Source organism: Anser anser (assembly GCF_964211835.1).
Source record: "Anser anser genome assembly, chromosome: 3".
Taxonomy (NCBI): domain Eukaryota; kingdom Metazoa; phylum Chordata; class Aves; order Anseriformes; family Anatidae; genus Anser; species Anser anser.
In genome coordinates, this window is record NC_139722.1 from 123285958 (window position 1) to 123305421 (window position 19464).

At 47.4% G+C, this 19464-nt stretch overlaps 1 protein-coding gene across 3 annotated transcripts in view; it reads left to right on the forward strand.

Moving 5' to 3' along the window:
* The window catches only part of SPRED2 (sprouty related EVH1 domain containing 2), a 60819-nt gene that overhangs the window by 6868 nt on the left and 34487 nt on the right, over nucleotides 1–19464 (forward strand). Inside the window, exon 1 of one of the 3 annotated variants that reach the window (XM_083828216.1) lies at nucleotides 22–19257. The exons of the other annotated variants lie outside the window; for them this stretch is intronic. Coding sequence (XP_083684342.1) covers nucleotides 19241–19257 — 17 coding nt within the window. The 5' untranslated portion in view covers nucleotides 22–19240. Of the gene's footprint in view, nucleotides 1–21; nucleotides 19258–19464 lie in introns of those variants that run through there. 3 annotated transcript variants of the gene reach the window in all.

Consider the following 19464-nt stretch of genomic DNA (forward strand, 5'->3'; position numbering starts at 1 on the left):
GGGGTGCAAGCTGAAAATAGCATCCAGAGCAAAAGACCTGAGCGATCCAACAGGTCGGTTCATGCGTGGGTATTAAACGGCCTTCCACGAGTCACGATAAGACTTGCTACCTGTGTACATCTCTCTAGGAACAAAGCTGTGTCTCTTGCTGAGAACAACTGCTTTTTCCATGTTTTTAACAAGGAAGGTGAGTAGGTCACTCTCATCCCTCTGCTGCTGACCTGTGGGAGGCTTGCATCAGTACTGAGTTGTGTTGTAAAACGTGGTGTCTTTTGATCTGGCTCATGGGGAAGGAAGGGACGTGGTGCAAGTGCTTCTCTGCTTACAGGGACCTGTGTAGCCGTGTGAGGACACGAGTGTGGTGTGCACATGCACGCGCATCCTGAGGAAACCTGAAATGCTTAGATCTTAATTGTGGTTTACCTTTGTCCTGCGTGGCTAGTCGCATGACTTCTTTTTTCACTAGTTAAAAATGGGGCTGAAGGCTGGGCGGCTTCCCCCCCTTCCACACATTAAAATATTTAGCATTGCTTACCTGTTTGGCAAGTAGTTAGGAACAAGATTAGTTCCCTTTGCAATTGTTGAAATGCAGTGGAGGTGTCTTGGCAGCAGTCGGGGTTTCAGGGTGCTGCAAGAAATCACAGAGCTGCTTCCCTGCGCGCTGGAACCTGGTGCTGCACCACAGCAAGCCCGCGACCTGCGGAAAGACTGAATGTATGGAAGGATGCAGGGGCAATGAGCACATCTCCACAATCTTTTTAATTATTAGAAAGCTAGTTGGTGGTTAGTTTTTTTTTTTTCTTCGTTTTCCACGAGTCAAAGGGACGCAGTCAGGAGTTACTGGAAGACCTGAGCAGAGAGGAGTAAACTCGGCCCCTGCTGCAGGGCTTCTGCGTCCGGCGTTGCAAGTTATTTACAAACAGTCTGGTTCTTCAAAATTACACAGAGATCTGAGAGTTATCAGCCGGGCTCATTCAAAGCACACTCGGAGTTTATTTCAGCTGTTTAACTTCCTTTCTGCTCACAGAATCCCAGGATGGCTGAGGTGGGAAGGGACCTCCGGGGGACATCTGGTCCAGGCCCCTGCTCAAGCAGGGCCACCCAGAGCTGCTGGCCCAGGACCATGTCCTGTCAGGTTTTGGAGATGTCCAAAGAGACCCCAAAGCCTCACTGGGCATCACTGGGCAACCGTGCCTGAAGGCAGGAGTGGAGGCAATGCCCCATTGGCACAACACGGCTCAGAAGAAAAGCCATTGCTTGGGCTGGGAGAGCAGGGTTTTAGGCCCGAGGGAGTCAAAACCCACTGCTCCCAAATCCCAGGAGAAGCTCCAACCAGCTAGATGTGGAAAAATGCTGTGGCCTTACAAAGCATGCCAAATTTTCCTTGGTGGGGAGATGCACATTGAATAGCCAGGGTCCAGCATCAGCCTTAGGCCGCAGCACAAATCCCTGTGTTTTGGAGCTGGATAGGCTCGGTGTTTTTACAATGCATGTATAAATTGAGTAAAACCCGCCGATACTTCATCGTGATGCATTCTTGGGCTTTGCTCTTTTTTTTTTTTTCTTAATACTGGAGAAATTACAGCAAAAACTTTATCGCTCGAGATTTATGGTGCTGCCAACATATTTCATCCTTGACTGAAACTTGGCATGGGAGGTGTTGAGCTGGTTGCAGCCAGGCCTTTCTTTACGTCTTGTTGCTGGATGTATGCAGCTTGGTGGCTGTGGAGATAGAAAGGTTAGCGAGCTGTGGGGAGATCTGAAAAATTGCGATTGCGATGTTTGCCTTGCCTGGATGACCCGCTGCTTTCAAAAAAGCATTTGGCATTTGGTTGTTGAACTAGGAGGAAAACTTAGTGCCGAACTTGCTTTCCGTGCTTAAAAACACAAATGAAAGGCTGCAGGGTAATTAAACCACTAGTGCTGCTTAAGAGAAGAAGTTCCGTGTGTTTTTTTTTTCTTTTCCCGCAAGTGTTTAGTGTTTGGGGATTGCCATACTGCATAAGAGTCCAAATGTTAAATGGCTGGAAGCTTATTAAGGAGCGCTGAAGATGAGCTGTTTTTGCTCGTTGCCTGAAGAAAGCAAAGCGTGGAGTTAATTTGATTTAAAAGTATTATTAATGAAGAGGGGGGAGAAAGGGGTCTAGCTGCATTTTTAAGGCGTGCTTAAAAAGAACAAGTATTATATACCACAACTTGAAGATTTTTCCAGGAAGAACACATCAACGAGAGCTGTTGTTTCTCCCTCTCTCAGTGACTCGGAGCTCGGCCCCGCTGAACTTTTGGGGGTGCTGGTGAAAGCCCCCCAGGTTGTGCCCTTCTGGGGCCCTCTGGGTAAATCGGGAGAGACCCGGCCCGGCTCCGGGAGGAGCGAGTGGCCTCGCGAGCGGCGGCAGGAAGTTCTAGAAATACCCTTTGTAAACACCGCATCCTGCAGGAAGAGCACTCGAGCCCAAATAAACCATTTTCCCCCCCCCTCTGTCTACGTACGCACAAACTCCACCAGTTTGAAAAGATCTTATCGGCCCAGGGATGTGCCTTTTTACGGTAGTTCCCAAAACAAGTTAGGTGATAAATACCGGCGGTTTTCTCCAAGCTCTTAATCACCTCTGCCCATGCTGTTACCAAATAGCCTGCATCTCCCTCGCCCTTCGCCGTAAAACTTCCCAGGTCAGCAGGTTCATCCATCTCGATAAGTGACCGTTTTTGGTTAAAATCCTTCCAAACACAGAAGCTTGGTGCAGAAGTGAGCGGGAGGTGGGCGATTTCCTCTGCTCGACTTGGCGTGTGCGTACAGGGGGGCGTTCCCCCACCTAAAAGCTGTGCTTGCGCATGTGTGGTACGTGTAGAAATGATTGCCAGGTGGAAGATGAAGGGGAGGCAGGGCAGAAAGAGGCTTTTTTTGATGTCTGATGTCTTTTTTGTTGGTCCTGGGACTGCCCTGGCATGATGCTGGGCTAGGCGATGCTATAATGCCTGCACTTGCAGTATGATGAAGGTTTTACTGAACTTCTCTCCTATGTTTGCACCTTAAAAAAATACTCTTGCTTCTCTCCTGATTTTGTTGGTAGGACCCAGAAATGCTTGAGTACCCAGAGGCCGAGATGTGGCTGGGGTCTCCCAGTTTTCGGGTCGGTGCTTGAGTGCGGAGCATCGAAACCACAGCCCATGAAATGAAAAGGTTATGGCTTTAAAAGTCTGCTGCCACTCACTTCTTTGGTTTGGTTCTGCATGCAAGTCTTTAAAGAAGGTCCTCAAAATAACATTTCCAGAGAGTGCAGAAAAGCCCCATTTCCACCCCAAGCCCCTATAAGCAATGAAAAAGACTGTTCCCCAAAGTTAGCAGCTGTGTGGATTGTTTCAGAAATGCTGTACGAGCAACACAAAGATCTATAAATAGAAACATAAAAAGCCCTGGATTTGACATTTTGTCTAGTAGAAATTATTTGTAGTGGCTCGAATTGCTGGTGGTGTTGGTGTGTCCCCCCCTCCTTCCCTCCGCTGTATCTCTAAGGAAGTGTGGGCTACCTTTATCGGAGTATTGGTGGAATAGCTTCCCCAACCTTTCATAAGGTCGGATAAAAAAACAAACACTCCTCCTCATGGGAAGGAAGGGATGGGGAAAGAAGGGTGTTTTGTGTACACTTTCCCATTCATATTTTAAAAAGAAAATATATAAACTTCTGGAGTCAGGGCCGCCTCACTCGTGGAATTGTAGGAGTTGAGAATGAGAGCCTTAATTGCTTTTTCAGTGCTGACTTAAAAAAAAAAAAAAGAAAAAAGAAAAGAAAAAAAAAACAAAGCCAAAGAGAAAAAGCAATGAGCGGGAGAGCACTTGCTGCTCTGCTTCTGCTTTGGTTAGACAAAATGTACTTCAAGGTCTCTGGTGACTTAAGTGATATAATGGCTGGCTGCTGATCGTGGATGTACCTAGGGTGTGCGTGTTGGTTGGGGCTACGATGACGCAGACAATTTTGTGTCCTTTGTTCCCGCACCTAAATTGTGGGAGTTCAGTAAAACACAACTTCACTGCAAATTTCTTATTAAGAAAAAACAGTTAATTATTACTAGACTGTTTCCCTCTTTTGCTTCCTCTCTGCTGCAAGAATAGGAGGAATAACTTTTCGCTAGACCATTTGCAAGGTTGTGATTCTACCATTCAGAAATACTTGACTGCAAGACAAATAGCTAAATCTGTACATGTTTTTAGAAGGATAAATGTTGCTTTGGTTTACATGCTCGGGTTATGAATGGTCGAGGTGGGACTAGAAACAGGCGTCCCCAATCAGACCTTCTCCAGCTGATCTCGTGTCACCCATGGGGTGCGCTGGCTACCTGCTCATGCTGTCGGTATTTAAAGCAGCCAGGTTTTTTTGTCCAGCTGTCCTAACCTTGGGCATGCAGCAGGCCCTCTTCCACGGTTCCCTCCCTTGTATGAGAAGGGAAACGCCTAAAACCCGGTAATGCCTAAGTGTCCCGTAGAATCGGCGACAAACAAACACAGATTAATGGCTGTAGTTCAGGATAGCTGCCTCCTCTCTGGAGAGCGCTTTTGCAGCTGCAGCAACTGCTTTTACTCTGTACACAAAGAGAAAAGCATCGGCATCATCCTTGGGTTCGGTGTGTTTTGTCTCTGGTGGGATGCTGAAGTCATTTCCTTGCGTGCGTGCCACCGGGCAGATCCGTGTGGCTGCTCTAGAGCAGCTCGTGTCCGGCCTGCAGGACTGCTCTGACAGAGGCTTTCGGAGGTGAGCAAGGCTTCCTTCTGGTGCTTCTGGCTCCTCTTGACTCGAGAAGCCTATTTCCAGAGAAACCAGAGCATGCTCAAAGGACGCCTTACTCTGGCAGGTGACAACATAAGGCATGCACAGCCTTATTCCAGTACAGCATATTGGGACTCAGTAGAGTACAGGAGCGTCTTGAAACACCATTAGGTGTTTCCTGGAGTTGTTCCTTGGCCAAATGCACCACCCTTTCTCTTGACATGCACTCATGCTATGGAAGCTGAGAGCTCTGCATCTGCAGAGAAGCAACCCCTGCCCTGTAAGCAAGGGTGGAAGGACCTGGCTGCTTCAGCGAGGGGGTTGTGGAGCTGCTGTCTCTGATCTGTTGTCTATGGAACAGTTGGAAATAATATCTAACATACGGTGCGTGTCTCAATTAAAGCCAAAAAGACTCGTTTAATGGACTTGCAGGGGTCTAGCTGAATAGTGCTGCTGGTGCTTGCAGGGAACGTGTCTGTGCCTGGAAGAGGTTGTCTCTTCGGATGATTAACGTCAGCTGCCCTTCAGCTATGTGCTCTGAACCAAGCATCAAAGAGAGATCCTTCATGTCCTCTCTCATCTTTTCATGAAAGTGACAGGCCAAGTATTAGGATGCCTTAAAAAAAATATTTGGTATATAGCTACCAGCATTGCTTTTTAGTACAATTAGTACTGGATTGTTCTGCAGTGTATATGGAAAAAAAAAATCTCTGTGTGTAGTGGGGGCGCTAGGGAGAGAAGGGAAGGGGGGGATGGCAGAGAAATCTGTTGACTTAATTGGTGATGGGTCAGCAGAAAAAAATACTAATGTACTGATTGATTGCAGTTCGTGCTTTTACAAACTGCTGTGATGTGAACCTAGACCAGCTGGGTCACCCTTTGCTTTAAGGGCCATGGGAAGGCGGTGACTGTATTTTCTTGGAGCGGTGGAAGTGAATCTTCTTTGTGTCTGCAGACGGGATTTTCCGGTGTCAGATGGTGTGCGTCCTTCACTCCTAGTTCGGAGGCATGTTTCTTGCCAGGTGCAGAGTACCTGGCTTTATTCCTCCCCGTTAAGCAAAGCAATGTGTTTTCTGGCTTCTGGCAGCATGGGTACCCAGCGGGACAGCAGGGCTGTGCTGTTGACTTCAACCCCAAACCTAGCTCAGGTGTGTATGCCGCAGGCTCACCCTTGTCCCCATGTGCACAATGCCTGTGCAGCTTCATTCAGGTGGCTCCACAGCTACAGCGACAGCAGTTTCGTGTGCTTGCTTCTCAGCGCTGAGTTTCCGTGGTGTTTGCAGAGGAAACCCAATTCTGCTTTCTTTTGCAAAGCGGGGGGGGGGGCGTGAAGTCCTGCTGAGCCCCTGCTCGGGTATGGGGGATGCATTGGGTTTAGCTGGCTGTCCCATTGAAAGAGGCTTTCTTCAAGTAATAATCGACTGTTCTTCCGAGCTGTTGTTTTCATGGGTGGAAGGAATAAGTTACCTCCTTTCTCGCATTTCTGCATGTGGTTTTGTTGGTAAGAGCCTTCTGCTGCTCCCTGAACTTCAGAGTAAAACTGGCTCCTCAGGATGGAAGAGGGAAACTCCGTGAGAGCACTTTCCAGCTCCCGTGTTGAAATGCACAGTATAAAAGTGCACTTGTACGCTTTGTTTTGCGAAGTAACTGTGCTGTACGCAGCCTTAAGCAAATAGCTGGGGAGAGGTGACTGAGGCATGAAGGATGGCTGGGGCTGGCGAGGAAAGGCACGCAGCGTAGAGCCCACGGTGCAAAGCAAACAATGAAGTGAACAATGACACATTTTAAAAACCTCACATTGTGCTAGGAGAAGACTGTCTGATGCCAAAAGCTGTGCTTGAGGTCTCTTGCAACAAGTACAGAAAGTGCAGAGAAGCGTGTTATTAGGGAGAATACTGCTCTTCCCGCCTCACCTCTGGGAGAAGTTTGGGGTTGGGTGTTATCTTTGTTCTACTGCTGAGCGAGATCCTCAGCAAACTCCCTGCTGAGGTTTGTGAGGGTTTATGCTGGGTTTATGCGTTGGCTTGCATGGCTGTCTTTTGAGGGAAAGTGTATTCATCAAAGAGAACAACTGATAAGAAAGAGATTTTCTTAATCCATAGGCATGTTTTCCTCCTACATCATGAGTTTTGAGACGCTTGAAAATGATACCCCATTATCAGTGGGAAAAAAAAAGTAGATTTGACATTTAACTTCAAATTCTGGACAGAAAATACATCCAGAAGTTTAAAAGCCTTTTCTGGAGGAAGTATCATACAAGCTTCAGGAGAGTCCTTCCTATGGGTTGCAGCTCGTTAGGTTGGTGCGATGGCAGAAAGCCATGTAGGGTTTTCCTTGCATGGAGCCAACGGGCATGCAAGGAACTTGAAGGCTGAATTTGGAGGGGTTGTGCATTCACAGCTTCTGCATGCTCTTGCCATTTTATATTTAACTTCTACTGACAACTGTAGACCTCAAATTTGGGGAAGGAAATACCGAAAGGCTAAAATCCAGTCTTTGTATATTCATTTTATTTTGGAACGTCTTGAATACAGGAACTTTCCTGCAGGAATGTGGCTTTGTCATTCATGATCTAATTGAAATGCTAAATATACTAACCTCTTTTGTGCTTAAGGAAAATATTTGCTGCTATATGTGGTAACTTCCCATTGCAGGTTAGCCTTGATTTTGTCAGCGTGGCTTGTTGCAAAGGTCAGAAGGCGGTTACTGTCTTCCGTCCCGGCAAACATGGAAAAAGTCCCTCAGAGGCTGGTCTTTGTGGCTGTTTGTACAAAAGCACACACCAGCCTGGCACAAGGTTGCAATAGCTCAGGGATGGGGTTTGTGATGAGCTCCCTCGCTGTGTCGGTGCCTGATTTTTTGCATGTTGCTGCACTAGCACAGACGCCTGGTAACTGATGCACGCGGGCTCCAAACTGGTCCTTACCGGACCGACGCTGCGTGGTCTTGATTTTCTTGATTCATTTCTCTGTTGCGAGGCAAGTGGTGAAATGAAATAGTTTGTTTCGCAGTGGGTACGGAAGACGTGCGTCGTCAGAACTGGGGTGGATTTGGTCGTTTCGAGCGTTGTTGCGTGGTGCAGCAGTTTTGCATTACGTCTCTATGGCTCTAGCTCTGATTTTGTGAATGTTTTTTGCCATTAAGCACTCCTCTGCATTATGGATCATGCATTAATTAATCCGCCCATGTCATGTGTCAGGACCGGATTGTGGCAGAGTGGATTTTTATTTTTTTTCTTAGTTAGGCAATGTGCTGAACGCATTCCTCCTCTTGGCTGAAATTAAACCTTCTCCCCACCCCGAACAGCTCTCCCACCCATGGACTTCTACCACGCAAGGCATGAGAGACATGCAGAGCGCGCCATAGGTTGGCGCGGTGTTTCAATTAACTATTAAGTGCTGTAGCCTGGTATACATCCTAATTAAGCTTGAAGAGCCTGCTTGCCCCCAGGTGAATAGGAAGCCTGCCCTAACAAGCACTGGGACACCAAGCCCCAAATTACTCTGTATTAAAGGAAAAGCGTAATTTTAGCCTTATAAATCTAAACAGACGTAGCACCTTCTGCAGCTGATGGATGCAGGTCATTGCTTTGCCAGCTGTTAGCAGATGGAGTTAATAAAACCCCGTTCAGTGATAGTGCTGCTATTGGAAATCACGTAGTCACCAGCAGGCTGAGAAGAGCCGTGCCCAAATCCCAGCGCTGCTTCAGGAAAGCAAGTGAGGAGCCACCTCGTTGAGTATGGGGGTTCTGGATAAGGGAGGGAAGACCCCAAAACCTAAGGGCTTGAGGAAGCGCTGATAAAATGGTGGAGATGGATTCCCCTGTCAAATGGTTAAAGGACCAGCCCGTGATGGAGAACATTCCTTTATCTCCTGCCCTCCAGCTGGAGCTCCTGCCCAGTCCTGCCTGCTGCTTGCTTGGCAGAAGGTCATGAGGAAGCCCCAGGCACTCTCCAGGAGCAGGATTTTTGGAATAGTCCCCGTACCATCCTCCATACCGGCAACAGCTGCTCATCGCAGGCACGACGGGCATCTGGGGGCCCTGGCAGCAGAGCCCAGACTCCCCGATTGCCACCTTGGCTGGGAGGAGAGTCTGCAGGTGCCATGGAGATCTTTAAAGCCACTTGATTTTTATTTTTATTTTTAATTTTTTATTTTTGATGCATTCAGCTTGCATCTCTGACTTGCTGAAGGACCCACTGGCCTCAAACACCAGTTGATTTACTGGCCAAGGCAAAAACGTCCCATGCAGCCAGGACTGTGCAAAGCCAAGAAGCCATGAGATGCCCCAGAAGAAGATGTGGCCAACTCTTTCAGCATCTGCTAGCTTGTAGCTGTCCTTGTGCACAGCGTGATCTGTAACCGGGGTTGCCAAAGCTTGTAAGGCTGCTTTGGAGAAGGCATGTTGCCCTTGGTTTTATTGCGTTTTTTTGTTGCTTCATGATATTTCTATACGACTTGAAAAAAGGGATTTGAGGAGCCAATTTGTGACTTCTAAAAAATTATTTGTTGATCATTGGCAGATGATGGAGAAAAAACTTTCTGACATATTCATCAAGAATTCATCAATTGGAATTCTTGATAAATTCCTGTAATGGCAGGAGTCTAAGTTGGGTATTTTTGTGAAAGTATTGTCCAGATTTTGTTGGTAGCTCGAGCAAATAAGAAGTGAAGCCAGAACATCTAGGTGACATTTCAGGGTTAAAATGTCTTGCAGGATTGCAAGGCATGCTTGTAGGACGTGGCTTCATTCTTAATTCCAAACCTGGTTTTCAGTTTTCAAAATCAGACAGGCTCCCCGCCTCCTGGCATGAACCTGTCTCCTCAAACTGGCTGGAAACATCGGATCTGGGTACAAACTGTGGTACAAACACCTCAAATACTTATCTAGAGAGAGTGAACTTCTTGATAGCTGTTTCCTTGAAGTCGGCGCTTAAGGGTTCCATCTGTGTCTGTTATTATTATTATTCCTATTTCTGCTTCTGATAGATTTGTTTAATTACCAACACCCTCAGTCAACGGGGGGAGTTACGAGGCGATGTAAAACATTTCATCGCGCTGCTTATGCTCATGAAACTTCGGTGAGCTAACACATGTGGGAGACAAAGAAAAAGGTGATTTAACAGCTGGTCTGCTTGGCGGGGCAACAAGAAGGTGGGATTTTAATGAAAATAATCACCTGAAAAGGGAAGGTAAATTAGTGTAAGGCTGGTACCCGTAGCTAGCCCAGCTAGCTCGGGTCCAATTTTGGTTGCAGACCATCACTTCTCCATCTGTTCAGGGAACGTGCTGATAAGCTCTACATCATTGCAGTGGCACCAGGGTTTCTCTGGTCCACAATAATTTGGGTGAGCTGGACTTCTGAATTGTTTTGGAGGTGTACCCGTCAGATCCTTGTTTTTATTCTGTCTGATTTTACTGCAACTTAGTCAACCATGCCGTTGTTACTGTCAGTCAGTGCCCTAGCTGATACGGACAGAAATAGGAAATGGGGCTTGATATATTCTGCATGTCAGGCAAATAGAAAATGCTTAATATTTGATAAAATATATAGATATTTACACAAATGTTTCATACATGATAAAAATAGCATTTAGTTCTTGATTGCCATCATGGAAGAGGTCAAATCCAAGTGGGAAGTAAAGTTGGTGCTGCACTTGCCTTTAATTTTTTGTCTTTTTTAAATATAGATTGTTTCCCCCCCCATAGCTCAGTAGTACCCATTAACTAACCTAGAAACGTAATTACATTTCTTAAGTGATGAATGCCCTAGCTCAAAGTGATTACTTCCAGTGGACAAAAAAAAAATTGACTTTATACAGTATAAAAGAAGTATTCAGCGTGACAGGAGTATTTCAGAGGGATAAATATTTTAACAAGCCTTTTCTAAGGTTAAGTGAAACTTCGTCTGTGGTCTGGGAATTCTGTGTATGTCACCTTAATTCAGCTTTAGGGCAGCAATTCGGTATGTGTGCATGGCCTCGGTTGAAATGGGAGTTATCCAGATTTCTCGCACGCTTTTGCAAGAAGGAGGTAGGGAAGTTGCTTCAAAGCGTTCCTGGCTGAGGGACAAGCTGGTGTGGTTTCCCCTTGCCCTCCTCTGCCCCGCTCCGTTAGGAGAACTGCGGCAGGCCCTGGGCAGCGATGTGTCTCAGCCCAAGCCACTGCTACGAAATCATTTATGTACGAGAAGTGACACGGGTCCGAGGGCTCCTCCTGCTGCCACCGTGGGCAGAGCGACGTGTTTCTGAGATGGAGGAAAATGTCACTGCCTCTGAGTAAAGTGGTGATGTGGTGATTTGTGATGGTCTGAAAACAGTTGTGCCCCCAAGTCGCGGGAGAGGCTGTGGTGGCTGGCTTCAGCGTGTCCCCGCAGCATCCTCGAAGGGATTGTAATTCAAAGTGGTGGTAGCTTTATTTTCTTTTGAACGAAAACAAAGGAAGGAGAGTCCAAAGCAGCTTTTCTTTGTAGCTTTAGTGACAAAACCCTTCATCTCCAACAGGTATTACCTTAATCCGATATTATAGTGAATATACTGAAATATGTATCTGGAGGGAGTGCCTTCATCCTACGGCTCTGGGCAGAAATACAACAGCAAAATAACTTGGCTTATTTGGTATCACCTACAGAACATCGTGCGTACAGCGACAGCCCTTACAGTGTCTTGAAATGGCTTTCAACAAGGTGAAAACCAAAAAAACAATGTTGGCTAGCGAGGCAGCTCATCCGTAACGTGCAGGATGGCCTCACCGGGCTGACAGCTCTGGGGACCTGGGTGAGGAAACTCTCTGCAGCTGCTTTTGTATAGAGAATGGTGTGACCTGCAGATGGAGGCTTTCACCAGTGTCTTGAGCTTCGGAAAAACAAATATTCACTCAAAATAACATAAAAATAAATAAATAAATAAGCTTCCTCTTCTTCCTGTTTTTATAGTTTGCTTGTTTCCTCAGTGTCATGGGTTTGTCTCCAGGACTGTGGATTATCAATCTTCAGAGGATCAGGACCTTCATAGAAGTATTTCCTGTACATGTTTATCTGTCTCTTTAACAAATCAGTATCTACTTGTTCTCCTCTGAATTTTCCTGCAAATAATAGGAAACTCTCCCTCGGTAATAAGGCCTTTTTGCTAGAAAAAAATCTCGATGAATCATTGCCAGGGGTTAAAGTACCTTTTGTATGACTTAGTCAATGGCGTCCTTTAGGACATCTGCAAGTAGCCCCAAATTCCAGAGGTCACTGTCTTTGTGTTGGTTTTGGCAGCGCGTTGTTTCAGCTACACTTCATCTCTTTGGTTGGATGTACATCTGGAAATCTCCCATCCAAGTGTCACCTGGACTGCTGGAAAAGGGATGCTGCAGCATCTGGAGCTTGTTTCAAGGCAGCCACGGATTTCCACCAAATTCGTTAGCGGGAAGGTGTGCACAAGGCAAGTGGTAGTCAGTAGAGGAGTCCCCACTTTGTGCATCCAGCACGTCTGTTGACTTGTCGCGTTGGGGTGGATGCCGTCCTTTAAGCTGCTACATGACTAACTGACTTACACTGGTATGGAAACGGCCTTTGTGGTGGGCAGTGAGAAGCTTGCCGGTGTGATCCTATAAGCTGGTGGAGGCTGGTGCTGAGCATCCTGGCTGAGGTGGCTTGTCCCCTTTGAGCGGCTGAATCAGACCCGGAAAGGTGTGGGGTCTTTTTGTCAGTTTTGTTTTTCAGGTTGGGTTTTTTTTGCGGGGTGGGGGTGATGGTGTGTTTGGCAGGCAACTTGTGATTTCCCATCTCGGTGTGAGTTGCTTTCAGAAGTCCATATTCAACTTGCCTTGGGGCAAAACTGACATATTTCTGTCCCCGTAGCACACTGCAACACCATTGCAACACTGAAAACACTGTTTTCTCTGGATATCAATTTCTAGCAGACAACAAGGCCTTGCAGGGCAGTCCCAGCACGTCCTCCTTCCCCGGCAGTCTTGTCTCACAGCCAAAACATCCCACTCAAGTGCTGGGAACGGAGCTGCTGCTTGCACGAGTGCATGGGGGCATTTGGAGACCTTGCTGCCACCACTTTGGCCTTAAAACACAAAAAGAGACAAGGCTTTTAAAGCTCTGCTGAGGCTGATTTGCAGTCAGGTCAGATTTTGCTGGGTGTTTGTAATTTGGCCATGCACAGAGGGGCGTAGAGGGTTACCTGCATCACCCCGTTAGTGCCGCAAATCCTGATGCAATTCCTTCCTGCCCTCTGTCCCTGCCGGTAAAGTGTGCGAGGAGCTTGGCTGCTTCAAAGCACGGCTGCCCATCCTCAAACCAAGGCTCTTCCTTCCTAAAGTTTCTCCTGCTCCAGTATCTTGGTGGGAATGACACAAATAACAGTAAGTCCTAAGCAAGCGAGGCAGATGCTCGTAATATAATTGTCTGAAAGTGCATTCAGGAAAAGGAAAACCAGGTTTTGTAAATGGTGTGTGTCGATGGATAAGCTTGCACCTACTGAGGTGTCTGTCAGTTTTGTGTTCCTGGTAAAGTGGAATTAAAGCACTAGTTAAATCTGAGTTTAAGGAGGGGGGGAGGTAAAAAAAAAAAAAAAAAAAAAGTCGTTTTGGAGTCAGATAAACACTTGTGGTTCCATTATCATCTGCTGCACACACGTCGAGTGTGGTCGTAACACAGCTTGAGAAACTGAAAAACAAGTGAGAACTTGGAAAAAAAAAATCAGGGTATGTCAACTTCCTCCCTTCTAGGCATTAACTGCGTAATTTATTGGGGTATAGAGGGCTTTGCCCAAAGACGAAAGGTAAACGCTTTCTTCTCAGAGGTCCTCAGCAAGAAGGTATCATTGCTTTCCTTCAGCATTCATGTTTTGGTTTGATGTTCTTAAACTTTTGGAAGTTCAGCGTGCTTAAATGCAGCGTTGTGGCCTCTGGAGTGAATAGACTCGCTGGTCCTTGGTGTTTCCAAAACTTGGTCTTTTAGCCAGTTGTGTGGAGCACTGGTCTTCTGGCATTCACCAGTAAGCCCAGCAGATGCAGATGGCAGCCCTGGATGATAACTCTGCACCAGAAATCCTGATGGAACGGGATGAAAAGCTCCTTCACCGCGGTCTGTAAGAAGACCATAGGAGGCTTTAGTCATCTTCAGGTACGCCCGAGGACTCTGCTTGTCTGAAGGCAGAAGTACCCGAAGCTTTCATTTAAAAGGAATCAGCATGAAAACACGAATGTGCAGCGTATTGAACAACTTGTCCTTATCCCGAGGTACCGGATTACCCTGGGGTGATCTCGCCCGATGAACCTTTCTGCCCTGCGTGGACAGAAGCCTTCTTGCCGGTGCCGTATTCTGCTGGCACTCCAGCCCGCTGTATCTGACAGCACGGAAAATAGCTGCCCATTAAATGGAGCGCAGGAAGTACCTAGCTGTTAAATGGGACCCACACGGTGGCTGTGCCGAGGAGGGCGGGCACGCAACCGGCTGCAGCTTGAGGAAACGTTTGTTTGCTTGTTTTTTTTTTCAGCCCGTTCTGCTTTGCGAGGGAAGCGCAGGCAGAAATGTAAACAGGAAAGCCAATCGCAGTGAGAACAAAGTAGAAGTTAGGAGATGCACTCCCTTGGCTGCAGGAAAGCAAAGGTACTGGTGAGAAAGCTCTGGCTGCTGCGGGGCTTCCATCAGAAAACTTGCAGATAGTTAATGCTGGATGTGGCAATCCTAAATTAACAGTAAAATAATTCCAATGGTACTAAAAATCAAGGCAGCATGGTAAGCTTCACGCATCTTCCTTTAAGTGTATAGACCAGCAGCTAGCTCCCAGAGGCTCTGGAAACAGCTGGCTGAAAGGAGGTGCAGTTGACGACAGCTCGAGTATATTATTTTGGGGCTGGTTAACATGATTTTATGGAAGTTTTCAGTGGATTTAGGAATGTGGTTGTATAAAGGTTATCATATGGTGCTTGTCTCTTGGCCTGCTGAATCTTGCTACAAAAGACAGTGGTAGCCCTCAGAAGGAGCACCAAGAGTGGTTTGAAGTCTAAAAAAGCACAGAGGAAATGGGAGAATACAAGAAACTGGATGTGCATCGTCTATTTGTGTCTTCCAATCTGGGATACACATCGTTAGTCTGGGAGTGCTTGCTGGGAAAATGTCATCCTGCAGCAAGGGAAAGTGAAGATGTGATGGTTTGATGGTTAGAAGTTTAAAGAGCACTCACTTTTTTTCTTTTTTTTTTAAGATGGTTGTTTTTTTTTGTTTGTTTTAGGAATCTTGGATTCTTCATCACTTGATTTTCTCATAAACTGGCACAAAGAGTCACTTAGACTAGATAGTCTGGGTGAAGGCTGAAATAAAACTAAGTTTTGACTTAGGAATAACCGGCCAAGTCAAGCTCTTCAGCCTGTGTTATGAATCAACGGTCTTCCTCGGTGTTTTCTTGGGTGGATTCATACATCTGACCCCTGGTAGCAGTGATTGATCATGGCTTGTACAGGTGATGAGCTCTTCAGATGGATGACTTGCAAGAAGCCATTAGCTTGGCTGTCGAGCTCTGCTGGCCGTCCAGCCTGTGAGATATCAATCCTGGTGCGAGAAAAATGTGAATTCAGATGCGAACCATGGACAGGCAGGACATCAAAAGCATGCCTCCTTTCAACCAAGTGCTTAAGTGCAAAAAAAAGGAAGGAGGAGGGTCTTGGTTTTTACCAGCAGTTTTCAAGACAATGAAACATCGCAGCTTGCCCTGTGATGCCAGAGTCCACGCTACATGAGGGCAAAGTACAGGTTTAGATTTCCTGCTGTGGGTTACAGCTGTTTGACCAGGTATCAATTAGGAACTACAGAGGAGCGGTTTAATTAGGAAATAAGCACATGAGGCTTTTTGAGCGCAGAGGAGCTGGGCATGTCTCATTTGTGTAACCTCTCTTACGGTCGGGGATGTTTGTTTGGAGGCAAGTAAGGCACTCAGCGGCCTGCCTTTGGTCTGTCTGCAGGAAAATTAAATCCACATGGCCTCCACCCAGCACCTTCCTGCATGCTGGGAAGTATCCATGTATGCTGGAATCGGTGTTTATTGTTGTCCATATGCACAAAGGTCTGTGCATCTGTAAGAATGACGTGTCTGGCCAAGGCTGAGCTTTTAAAACACCTAGGAAAAAAAAAAAAGAATTGCTGTTACAAGTTGTCAATCAAGTGGGCCCTTTTCAACCGATGTACAAAGAGTTGCCTTGCAGAGTTCGAAATAGAAATGCTGCCTCTAAGTTGCTGTGCTCATTTAGCATCTCCGTATTTTATAAATGAGCCATATCTTCGCTGGGACCCGGGCTTGCACTGATGTACGTGCAGTGATCTGGTGCTGAAGGGATACCTGTGGTCAGAGCGGTCCTCCAGCTTAAATGCTGCAGTTTTTCTCTGCTCTTAGTTTTACTGCAGTGCTTGGGGTGCATTTGTGTTAGGAAAGCATCACGCTTAGTGATGCTTAACATCCAGGTGAGCTCTGTATTGATAAATGCATGCGCAGGGTTGAGCCATGCTGTGGCCAGAGATGCTCCGAGATGGGTGTTCACAGACCATCCAACCCCAGCAGGTTCCTTGACTGCAGTCTGAAACAGTCAGTGAGACCTAATTGTTTAATACACATGTGGGATTTGCCATACTGCCTCTGATGAAGCACTGTTAGCTGTACTTTTAGTGGTACGCTGCTTTTTGGTACCGTGCTCCTGCCTGGGGGAGAAGAGGGACAGCATGGTGACGGTAGGGAAGAAAGAGCATTTCAGTCCTCCTTTGAGTGCACATTCAGATGCAACACATCTAAAACGTCTGAAAACATCATAAAACATCTGAAAGCATACCTAAGAATCAGCTTTCATGCACTTTCTCCTATTTTTGCCATGTACTTTTGTTCCCTCATCTCTCCCAACGTGACTTGGACGAAGGCTGGATTTAAGACAACTTTGTGGGCAAGAAAGCTGGTGTGAATGAACTTAGATCTGTCTCAAACGCTGGGCAAAAAAGCTACGCTGAACATGTTTATAAAGTCTTTCGGGTTTGTTGTTTTGTTTTTAAGTGAAGGAAAAAAAATGGGGAAAAGCAACATCCTTTGCCTCTCACAAGGAGCAACTTCTTGCTGGGTTCGTGAGCTGCTGGGCTCGGTCCTGTGCCGTGCTGCTGAAGTTCAGCCCATTAAGACGACTGACACAAATGGGGCAGGGGGATTGCCTTGTCCAAATCCCAGTTTCTCCAGCAGCTGCGGTGAGAAGGAGCTCCTCTCGCTCTGACCACGGTCCCAGCTCTTTGAACCGTGCTCGCAGTTGGCCGGTAGGCAGCAGGAAGCAGCTCCACCGCCTCCCTGGCTCTCCGGTTGCAATGTTTGCTTTAGTTTGCTAATAGCAGAAGCCTGCAGCAGCGTGCATCCCACTCGAAACTGGGGAAAATGTGCCTATATCGGAGCAGTCGCTCACCGGGCCAAACCAGGAAATGCAGAAAAGCGTTAGAGGGTTTTTCACCGTAGCACCAAGCTAGCAACGATAGGCATGCTAAAGGTGGTCTTGGAGATGGTGGAATTCAAGGGGAAAAAAAAAAGAGGAAATATGAAAGAAAAAAAAAAAGCACAGCAGCATTGCCAGACTTGGAGGCTTGGAGCTGAGGTTTGTTAGCTTAGCCTCAAGTTTAAAGAATACTTTGCAAAAGCAAGAAGCCAGCCAGTGATTCGGTTGATGCTTGCAAATATCCTGTGACTTGATACCGGCTTCCTTTCGGAGAAAACCCTTGGGAGCGGAGCTCGAAGCGAACTGAATTAGGTACTTCTTGACTGATGCGCTCACTTCTCTGTGCAGATGGAAAGCCAGGGCACAACTTCAGTTGCATCCGCATGGGTCGAGCATGCCACGGTGGTTGTAGCAGGGAGCTTTTCCACTTCTTGTATTTTCACAGCATTTTGCCCTTCCTAGGTGAATCCTGGCAACGGGTGACTTTGCAGAAAATACCCACGTCGTGGCTTGACCCCATGCTGCACTTGGAGTTTTTAAGAGGGCCGGTGAAGCTCTAGAAATGCAGCAGGAGGGCAACGAAATGGGCAAGCACTGGGGAGATGTCAGTGCTTAAGCTGCTGTTTCAGAAACATGATTACAACATGGTTTATTCAAAGATAGTTTTGTCTTACAGTGGGAGGCTAATTTCATCTTCCCTCGTCCCTCGAGAGAAAAAAGCTTTAGAAACTGGACTTGCAAAAAACGAGCAAGGCATCTTTGTTAATTTTTTTTTTTTCTGGCTGACTTGCTTTAGGCTTGTGTGCTGACTTCTTGCTGGAGGCAGCTGAGGACAGAGCTGATGTTTGCTGTATTGAGCACCGAAGGGTAAAAGCAGTGCTGCTGCAGTGCCAGGAGAGGAAAGCAGCGAGTTGGGCTCACAGGGTGCTGTAGTGAAGAACTGAGCAAATGCTTCTGCCCTGGCTCCTCTGAATGTCCCAGGCATTTTCGCTTTACAATCTGTTGTCTGCACAGCGAAGCTGGGCTCTAGCCTTTGTGGTCTTGAGGTCAGTGTTACTGTGGTCTGAGCGTGAAGTTTTCAAGAATGTGCATGGTTTTTGGTTATTAAGTCCCTAAAATCTAGGGCACGGCTTTCCCAAAGGACGCTTTCAGGTAGCATCACTGTGGCCGCTATTCTCCATCCAGGGAAAAAGTGATGTTTGCCCCAACCTGAGGTTAAAACGGCTTGGATGTGGGGAAAGCTGAGCCTAGAAACGCCTAAATTCGCTTTCTTCCCCCCTCTCCTCTCACCATCAGCGTAGATTAGTTCAGAAATCAGGCAAGTATTTTTAGAAGCTGGCTTCAGAGTCCCGGTGTCACAATTTTCATTCTTGCTGCTTGTACTGAGGCACTTCTTGAGCAACGTTTTTCGCCTTAAAATAATGGGGAGGACTTGAGGACAGCCGTGAAACTCGGGGTGGTGCCGGGTGAGCTCCCCACGAGCCACGATGGGGCTTCTCCCAGCCCCTTGGTCCGAACACACCGGCTTTTTGGGAATAAAGGACGGCCGGGGGAGCGGGGAGGGGACACCCACGCTCAACTTTGGACCTGTTTGCCGGTCTGGAGGCGTGGGTGACGTGCCCCGGGGTCCGGCACGACTTGCGACAGCCCCGGCAGCGCCTTTGCTCCGTGAGCCGCTGTTATTAGTTTATGGCAGCTGTATGGCCGTTGTTTGATTTTTATTATTTCTCGAAGCCTGTCGCCGGGGCGGGGAAGCAGGGATCTTTGGTCGGTCGGTGCGCCCGCGAGCGAGCGGAGAGGAGTGGGGAGGATGTTGCGAATGAGTAATGGTACAGCAGGGCTCTAACGTGCAGGATAGCTGGGGGATGAGTCACCCGGCACAATGCAGCACATCCGTCGAGGAGGCTGAATCACGCACGGGGGGGAAGCCGCCTGTCAGCCACCAGCTGGGCTGGGGTCAGCCCGAGGCGCGGCGGAGGCAAGGATGGTGACACGGAGCGACCCGGGGGCGCAATGTAGAGGAAATGGCATCCCCCGGCAGGTACGTGCGTTCTCTCGCAGCACCTTGCTGCGTTTTTTGCTCTATTTCCCCCCCCCCCCCCCCCCCCATCTTCCTCCATAGCCCTTCTGAATCTTCCCTAAGCCAGCGGGTGATTTACCGGCGGATGCGTACAGCTTATCCATGCGGGCTTTCTTCGCTGGTTCCATGTCGTTTCTGCAGGAGTATCGAGTTCACGCGTGCCCTTTC